This window comes from Erigeron canadensis, chromosome 5, assembly GCF_010389155.1.
Source record: "Erigeron canadensis isolate Cc75 chromosome 5, C_canadensis_v1, whole genome shotgun sequence".
In the NCBI taxonomy this organism is placed as follows: Eukaryota; Viridiplantae; Streptophyta; class Magnoliopsida; order Asterales; family Asteraceae; genus Erigeron; species Erigeron canadensis.
In genome coordinates this window covers 6,059,619-6,069,533 of record NC_057765.1, presented here as the reverse complement: position 1 = coordinate 6,069,533, position 9,915 = coordinate 6,059,619, and the positions used below count along the sequence as shown (strand labels likewise).

Below are 9,915 nucleotides of genomic sequence, written 5' to 3'. Positions count from 1 at the left end.
TAAATAATAATAATAATAATAATAATAATAATAATAATAATAATAATAGTTGTGATCATTTGAAAACTAAAATTTTCATAAAATTAAAAAACTGGTCAAAACACATTTTGATCTGAATTTAACACATTATGTTTTTAATTCTTTTTTATAAACACATTGTGTTAACTTCATATCACAATGTGTTAGAACAATTTTCTGATTTTCATGCGCAATAAAAACACAGTGTGACTTAAAACTTAACACAATGTGTTTTCAATAAAAACACATTGTATTTTAAAAAAACACAATTAAAGCACATTGTGTTAAATTCAGATCACAGTGTGTTTTGTCCCGTTTACTATTTTCATAAAAAATTTAGTTTTCAAATGAACATTTCAACAAAATTCCTTAATATAGTTGATAAAATATAAAAAGTTGTATAGTTTATAAAAAAATAAACTAAATTTTGTATAAGTTTAAAAAACCAACTTCATAACAGATCCACAAATTTTACAATGCCCCGATCTAGATAAACTTGCATTCAGGGGCTGGACCTTCAGGGAACCTCCACTTATCCGTGCAATAGTTATAGACTCTATGATACTTTTGCACCCATTTTAACTTTCTCGTGGCTGCAGTGTTAAGTTTTTCACGGAACCATGGCCTCGTGGTCGAATTAGATAAGCACGAAGACCCTTTCGACGATGACCAAATGCAAGCATCGGCGCTAAAGTTCTTGTATGATGCGATAAATGGAGCACGGCTCCAATCTGTCTTGACAAGCCCACCCCTCGTGGCCCATTCTTCGGCGTTCCATATACTTGAGTGTATTCTCATAGGTTGTGTGTTTGGGAATGGAACACCAATTGCTTCATTGTTTTTAAACTCTCTTATTGGGATATCGTCGACATAGAACCTAAAATCAAGACGTTAAAAGATAGCGCCATAACAACGTTGCACATTAGACAAATACGGATGACTAATAGTGAAACCAATGATATTCTCTTATCTGATCGATTTTTGATAATGTAAATCCTTTAAATAAATATGTTGTCTTTTTTAGGAGACTTAGGTAAAATGTTATATGTCCTCTGTTCTTTGGTAAAATTATGATATGAACGAAACTTGGTGATTAACTAACTACATTCTTTCTAATTATACATTTATTCGCGAGGATATATGAGAGTATTTTCGACTTACAATATACGTTGAGGGTTCCAAATGACAGTATAAGTGTGGAAATCCGTAGTGGGATCGAACCAAAGAAAGAATTGTTGTTCTCGATCACCTTTTCCTTGGCTATACACATTGGTATGTAGTGTGTAAGGTTCACCACTTGAATTCCCTAAAAATTCGAAATCTATCTCATCATGGAAATCGCCTTCTGAAGACAACTTCAACATAAAACATGTGAAATGAGAGACAGAAATAAGTAAAACATCACAAAATGTAAGGGTCGCCTAGCAAGGATATAGTTTGAGTACGTTACGTGGTACTTACATAGTAAGCTGTAACGGTGCCAGCAGAGTTCCCTTCGACCAATTTAAGTTGCATATCGATTTTCCCAAACAAATACTCATCTTTAGACCGAAAACCTGACCCTGATCGTTTGTCAAGGCTAAGAGTGAGCAATTCCCCGTCCTCAACTATATTGGCATGGTCCTTTCCCCATGTGATCTCAAAGAGCCGATCAAAAGTACCATTTTTCTGGTCAGGGATCCTAGAGTACTATGATAAGATTACAAAATTTACAGGGATTGATAACTAATGTACCAATGTATTTCTATTTTTATTAAACTGGTTATTACCTAATAAACTTTCAAAATGTGTATATGTTTGCACCGTAATTTTTTTATTGCACCGTTTCCCATCAAATTTCAGAATTATTCATTTTCATTTTAATTAGCTTACCATAGTGTATCCGGATGTTGCCTCGGTTCCATGCTATAAGAAACAGGACTTTGATCAAAAGATGTGGCTTGGAATCGACGTGGACCTCTCCTGCTATGTGGAATATATATGTCAACCTGTTATGCAAAAGAATCATCCAAATTTAGAGGAGTGCTCACAATAATCTCTTCTATGAAATGCTTAAATAAGAAATTAAGAAAATGCCTTGTAGAGAAGGAAAATAGAGACTATCAGGAAAGCAAGCAAAGGGAAGCAACTAGGGCCGATGGCACGAGAACGAGCAAGGTTTGAGCTTGATAGCCTTGACGACGATGATAGCAAACCCATCGGTGGTTAATGTCGTGTTGTTGCAGCCTAACATGGTGTTTCTTCAGATCATATCTCTATGCCTCATTCTTGTAAACTTTCTTGTTTGAGGTCTAACCATTTTCTTTGTCATTTGTTACAGTTCCACATTTTAAGTAGAGTTACAAACCAGCCATTTGGCGAATATATATGCAAATTGTTGATTAAAATAGAAAATTTGGTGTTTAACAAAATAAACGGAACGGACTGAATCTTAAATCAATGGAGGGAATATCTAAATTAATTACACATTATATTTGGAAGTTAATTAATGCTTAAAAACATTAATTACACATTATATTTGGAAGTTAAATAATGTTTAAAAACAACCTAAAGGGCTGTAGATAGAAAATCCCATTATTACATTTTAAACTTTACAAATTTTGACTATAAATATTTATATTTATGTTATATAATAATTGATGAAAGTTATACAAATGGAACGCACATCAAAACACAATCAATTCATATAACTTTCATTAGTTATTATGTAACATAAATAAAAATATTTATAGTCAAGATTTATAAAATTTGACTTTAAAAATTTAAGAGTGGACAAGTTTAATGGAACGGATGGAGTAATATTATTGGATAAAGTTAATGGAGTTACAACATGTCGTAATTACTATTCTCAGTGAATATATTGAGCGATAAGCGATTATATCATCACATCATCACACATTCACACGTAAAAGCACTCAAAATGATCCCGGTATCGTTATCAACTATTCTCAGTGTCAAAGTGTTGGTACATCATGTATCACCAATTGGTTTTTAAGTAGAACCACTTTAGGTTTATATCGAGTTTCCGTATGAGTTAAGCTAGAAACAATGGTATTATTAATAGGTTAGATGGTGATGTAACACGGTTTGACTTATGCTATCTTCTTATCTTAAAAAGGGTATTAGGTTGTGAATAGATTATGATGTAACATGTTTTAATCTGTAGTGTTAAGTTGGTTAAGTGCCATACATTATTAACTTTTTCAATTAAGGAGGGTTTTTTTTTTTTAAATTCAATTAACTGGTTTTTCAAGATCATAACTTTTGATTATATTATATTAGACATAACATTAAAGCCAATACTTATGAACAGTGTCATCGTCACCTGATACTATTCTATTGGTTGATTTTTAAACCCATGTCACTATTCGGATTTTGCTACATTAGATCCCCGGTTTAAGTCGTCATTGGGGTGTTAGCCCATTGGTTAACGTGCTTTTCCACAATGTGATTTATTCATGGGAGCTCATATATTATCTATCTATACTACTAAAGGAGATTAGATCATGACCTAGGCAAAAGGTATGTGTCAAACATTTAGGGTGTCCACATAAGAAAAATGAGTTGGTTGATGATGCAATTAACTTAGATTTTCTATTTATTAAATTAAATTTTTAATTAAGCTTAGAGCTTCCTTTATAAGATTCTTTTATTATCTACTTTTTTATTTATTTGTAATCTTGGGCTTTGAAAACTTTCATAAGAAGATTACTATCTCTTTCCATACATCCAGCCATTTTCTTTAAAGTACAAAATACAACTTTTTTCTCTCACTTTTCACATAATCAAATGTTCTCCATTTGCTCTCAATCTACAAGGTAAAAATTCATTCTAAAAAAATATTCAGTGTTTTTAATATTTATTCTGATCTTTGAAAATAGTTTGACAAAGTTATTGTATTTATTTTTTGAATTTGATTCCGATCTATACATGTAACAACCGTCTTAGAAACGTTCTAATTAAGTTCTTGAAACGTACTTTCGCCACTAGAATGGCCAGACAGTTCAATTTGATTAAGTTCTTGACGTGCTTTAGACTTGAATTATGTGCTTATATGAAGGTCAATTTGATCTTAAATCTTGAGTTATTTAACGAGTTCATAATTATGTACAATGAAATATTAAAGTTCGGTTCATAAATGTTCTTGTTCATTAAAGTTCTAGTTCAAAATGTCCGCAAATGGTCCTTGCATTTATTGGGTTCATTAAATATGGAAATGTATATATAGAAAAAGATGGAAACCTAGAGGGAGAAGTCATTCACTATTCATCATCTTCTTCTCTTTACTTTCTCACACTAAAACACCTTGCAGCCACATTTTTCACCCATAAATTCATCCTTTGATTTTGGATTGTTAAATCGAAATCACTTGTACTTCTAGCATCCTTGTGATAATCAAAACGTATTTCCTGAATCAAATCTCAGGTAACAACAACAAATTATGAGTTTTTGATCAAATTAAAAGTGAACTTTATCAACTTTATGTTCTTGGTGATTTGGTCCAATTTTGATATGAAATCGTGTTAATGATTGATGGGTTTGAGTCTAAATGTGTTTAATAACATATATGTGAACAAATTTGGGTCATAACATGTTTTAATCTACAAAACCCAATTTTGAAAAAGTAAGGAAACTTGTTCTTGAGGTGCGACACCTTATTTATGTTATAGATGATCTTGCAATCGTTAAAAGTGTTAATGGTTAGTGTTTATGTGCATATATGTACAAGTTTTACGTTCTAACAAGTCCCGGAATCGATCTAAATCCTCGTGCTAAGTTATGTTCTTGTTTCAGCCCGTTTGGGCAGTGGGACGATCTTGGTCCCCAGGATCGTCCTAGGCTGCTTGATGTTCTATAGGTCATGTTCGTTCGATCTCGTGTGGTGTTGTGGTGTTGTTGGTACGTATATGGTTAATCAATCCTTTGGATTGGTTTAGCTCAAACAATTGTTCAATCAATTGATCATGTGCTTTGTTCTTGTTCATTGGATCATAGGATGATCCTGATCTGAGTCCTTTAGGACGATCTTAAGGTATGGTGCACCTAAAACGATCTTGGCTAAACTAAGACACTAAGACGATCCTGAACCTTAACTTGTGAAACGATCTTGTACAATGAGGCAACTGAAACGATCTGGTCTAAGGCCCTGTAGGACGATCTTGAGTCACCTAGGACGACCTTGGGTCACCTAGGACGACCTTGAAGGGTCACCTAGGACGATCTTGCATCCAAAACCCTAGGACGACTTTGTGCAACTTTGAACCAACACGTACTTGTTCTATATCATACCACACTTGATCCTTAATCATCAAATCAGTTCATAACATCATTATCACTAGATTAAACACATTAAAGGCTACTTAATAACACCAAGGCTAGTTCATAAGTCGATCTAAGACGACGTACAAAGTGCAAACCCTAATTAAGTACATTTAAGACGTGTCCTATCTTGTGTATCAAAGTACGAGTTCTACGAACAACTAAATCGAGTTCTTAAGGCTAAAGTTCATTATTAAAGACATGTTCAACTCTTTAACACGATAAGTATTTATGTGTGAGTTCAAAGACGTTCAGTTTGAGTCCAGTTCATGTACTTAAAGTTCATTTAAAACTCTTTTGAGTCAAAACGTTCAAAGATCTTCAAAGGACCAAATCATCAGTTCATCAAGGATATTTCAGTGATTAAATATTACATGAACTAATATATGTACTTATTTATGATCAACATGTACTTAGGCATCCATCAAGACGTGCTTGGATTTCGATAGATATACTTATCTATCTTTGTGCTTATTCTCTGTGCTAATACTACTAGTGCTTGTACCAGATCACTGTGAGTTCACTAATCCCCCTTTCGTACATTTGTTCAAAGTTCTTTATCGGGGACTGAAAAGCATGAAAACTATTTTCGTACTTGTACATATGTTCGTGAGCTATTTTACGTACTATATTATGAGCTTGATCTTGAACTACTTATGAAATGATTCTTAAACTTTTTGAAGGAGTATTTAAGTCTTGAATGGGCATCTTAAATACATTTATACTACTATACTTGATCTTTATTATGTTCTAGTTCGTACATGTACTTGTTCAATTCTTGTTCACTGCTATCAATTCATATCCTACAGTTCAGGGAATGAACCGTAGGTAATTATGGACAGCGCTGTTTAGGGTAGGCCCACCCTCATTCTCCACAGTTCAGGAGGATGCATATTACTTGTTCTTGTTCATGTCATTGTTCTGACATAGATCTTACTTGACGTACTTGAGCTATATGGGCATACTATTACATCAAGATTCAGTTCTGGCCAATCGGTTTAGCAGTGACAACTTATAACTAAAATTTTATTATATGTTCTTGTTCTGTTCATACTATTATAAAGTACTTATGTTCAAAGTGCAGTTCTTGACCTAGTTCTTACTATCATAAAGTACATATGTTCAACGTGCAGATCTTGATCTAGTCCTTATTATTACAAAGTACATTGGTTTGACGTACAAAACTTATGATCTTGTTCTTCTTATACATATATACGTATATGTAAACTAAAAGTACATTATGTGAATCTCACCAACTACTTTTGTAGTTGACCTTTTGAACTTACATGCTTTTCAGGCTAGGTTCATAGTTCTTTAGCATAGGAGTCTTTCTTTCTAAGCTCATACTTTTGGCGATTGTTCGAGTGTACAAGTTCAGGAGCTATGAAAACCTTCCTTGCTACATCAGTTCAAGTTCTGTTCCTAAAAGACAATTGTTCTGTCTTATGAATATTGACTATTCTGAGTACATTTTGTTATATTCTGTAATAACTATCTTACTTCTGTTATTTATTAGTGTTAATGGCTGTGTTGGAACTTGTACTGTGTGCAATTGTGCTTATCTGTGCATTTCGTATATTCCGCTTTAGCGGGGTGTTACAATACAAATGAATGAACAAAAAACCCTTTGTAAGTTTTTCTATTGGCTTCTTCATCTCCATCTTCTTCTCGGTCATCCATTTTCATCAATCGATTTTTAATGTTAATATTGATGTTGTATTTTTATATGTATATGCAATGTATTTTTAGCTTATTTTTGTTTTTTTCGTCATTATCATGTTTGAATGTATAGAACTATAGAAGGTATGTTTTATATATTTCAGATCTGCTTATTTATCTTGCTAATTTTTTTCTTTTTATTATTTTTTTTAGATCTGAAAATATAGATGATGGCTCATATTTTGAAGATGTTTAAGCATTAAAGCTTAAAAGGTACCTTATCTCATGGAAGTGTTTCATAGGTCATACCATTTTATATATTTTTTTAGTTTTTGTTGAAATTTAAAGTTTTAATATTGAAGATAATTCATATATATTGTGCTTACTATACTTCAAAATATATTTAATGAGGTACAGTTAGATAAAGTGTTAAAAATAATTCTTGGTTGGAGGCTTGAAAATCCATCCCTGCCAAAAGCTAGATATGTTTAATTTTGAATGATTTATTTTCCAGTTTGACATAATATCATAATTAGGTACAGTTTTGTGAAAACTTTTGTATCGCAAGGTCTTCATTTTGTAGGTATTGGAGAGGCTTGATGCAATTCTTGATGTTCGTTGGGCTTATGACTCAAGTTGAGATTGATATTATCATCCCAAAAGGATATTCAGGTAAGTGTCTTAGTTAATAAAGGAACTTATGTGAAATTTTGATACATGGAAAATAAATGCAATAAGAAAGGTGTAATATTTATGGTTGTTTGTTGAAATGTATATGGGTAAAAATTTATTTAGTAACTTTAATTTTTCAATATAGGTTTGTTTACTTTTACAACTAACAAGATGGGTGGTTTAGATTATGGGTCAAAATGGGTTTGGGTTTCTGGTATATGTCAAAAAGTTTGCTACATTGATTTTGTTAGATACTTCTTCAAAGTGTGTTAACATGTTTTTTTAATTGGTCATTTTAGTTGGTTTAGTTGAACAAAATTCAGTTGGAGATCATGTGAACAAGTCATTCAAGTGAGTTCATTTTACTCAGTGTCTAATAATTAATCTTAGTGTTGGATTTGTCATGAGCTTTTGTTATTTGTTTCCATAAGATCATGTCACATGGGGTGTAATAGTCAACTTTCAAAAGGTACATATATAGATTCAAATGACTTATATATATATATATATATGTGTGTGTGTGTGTGTGTGTGTGTGTATGTGTGTACTGTGTCTTTGTAATTTAGATGATATAAATAAAAGTCCACAAGATGCAAACTACATTATGGATTTTCTTATTAATTAAATTTTCAAAGATATTTGAATGTAAACTAAGTTCCATCTTTGCTGCAATTGCAGGGTTCATGAACATGTTCTCCAATGAGCAAAAGAAAAGGCCAAGGCCTATAGATTGGTCGTGTACTGCCAACAGAAGATAACTACGAAGCATCATGAAGTCATTGAGTGACTATTTAATGTGAGTCTATTTATTACATTACACTTATGAGGTTATTAACCAGATTTTTTGTGATTGTTACATATGCATCTTTTCTTAATTTTTTGATTAAATTACAAGGTTTTTTAAGAAAGGTAAAACTATTGAGTTAGAAAGAAATGGGCTGGACATATAGTTTATTGAGATATATATCTCCTATTGTTGCTCTTGATATCATAAAAATCTAAAATCGTAAATCAAATTTTTATACAAGTATTCTATAATATTGTGACTAATAATCAAATAATAACAAGAAGACAAAAGAAGTCAGAGATGATGGAATGTTATAGACAAAATATATGTCTTGAGTGTTCTTTTTGTTTTTTGTCATTATGGTTAATGTTGCATTTATATTTGGATGGAAGAAGCTATTTTGTTTTTATATTTTATTTTTTACCATTAGTACTAACTATTTCATTTTACTATTAAGTACAAGAATTTGGTCAAAACGGTAACCTTGTGTGTAAGTATAACTTAGTGACAAGATATTTCAGGATGATAATAAGTACAATGGTTGACCAAGAAGTAGGTTGATTAGGAACATTTGCAGGGTAACTTTACATGGTTCTCATGCACAAAAAGTACATAAGTCGTATTACTTTTCTCAAGAATTCAAAATTTTGGTTGTTTTGGTTATAACAAATTCATATTTTAATCTTTATTATTACTTATTTTAGCCGTATTGGTTTCTTTTTCGATTTTTTGTTATATATTGTGATGATTTTTTTTTGGTTTTGTTGCTTACCAGGACGTGGATTAAAAAGATACGAATTCTATTTTATACCTTTTTTTTCAGGTAAAAAAGACCTGGATTAAGAGTTTTTTTGGGAATTTTCAACTTCAATATTGAACTTAGTTGATGTAATCTTTTATTTATTTATTTAGAGTATTGTTTTGGTTTAATGTTTAGTATGACTGTTTTGTTTGTATTATGTCATTGGATATAGGTTTGTTAATTTATGGGATGAAACAGAAGGGGGAATTAGAGGGATGTGTGACTTTTCTAATTAGGAATGTAAAAAAATCGGATATGATATTCCTTCTAGAGAGCCAAATTGTATGTTGATTCAACAATGATGTATTTGAAGGTGAGTTAAGAGTTTGTAGGTTATGACTATACATTTTAGTTTTAATTTATTTATATACATATCTTTAGTTAAGTGTTTGATTCTGATGTACTTAGTGAGTTAGTGATAACCATTTAATTTAATGATTTTGACGCTTTTTAACAATTATTTTTGAGATCATGTGTAACCATTCATTTTTTGATTTTATTGTAGATGCCCTATTGTTTGCTAATAAATGTTTTATCAAAATTTGGAAAACTAAAAGAAGCTATATTGATGTTTAGTGAAATGAAGAGAAAAAGCATGAAACATATGTGTCTCCTTAAACTTCCCTCATTATTATCTATTCTCAATGAATTCCATAAT

General features: G+C 31.5%; 1 protein-coding gene across 1 annotated transcript; it reads right to left on the bottom strand.

Moving 5' to 3' along the window:
* Nucleotides 1-487: 487 nt before the first annotated feature.
* Nucleotides 488-2,217, bottom strand: LOC122601082 (probable xyloglucan endotransglucosylase/hydrolase protein 25). The gene is made up of 5 exons (XM_043773855.1): nt 2,095-2,217; nt 1,891-2,006; nt 1,480-1,699; nt 1,180-1,373; nt 488-895 (listed from the first exon to the last, which is right to left on the bottom strand). The coding sequence occupies exons 1-5, from the start codon at nt 2,215-2,217 to the stop codon at nt 505-507; spliced, it is 1,044 nt and encodes a 347-aa protein (XP_043629790.1). The 3' UTR covers nt 488-504.
* Between the last annotated feature and the right edge of the window lie 7,698 nt (nt 2,218-9,915).

Bases quoted from the DNA above. Each gene is read 5' to 3' on its own strand.
- LOC122601082 (XM_043773855.1), bottom strand. From the start codon at position 2,217: ATGGGTTTGCTATCATCGTCGTCAAGGCTATCAAGCTCAAACCTTGCT. The intron at 1,374-1,479 runs GTAAGTACCACG...TTTATGTTGAAG, and splicing joins GCACCGTTACAGCTTACTAT to TTGTCTTCAGAAGGCGATTT. The intron at 896-1,179 runs GTAAGTCGAAAA...TCTTGATTTTAG, and splicing joins TGGAACCCTCAACGTATATT to GTTCTATGTCGACGATATCC.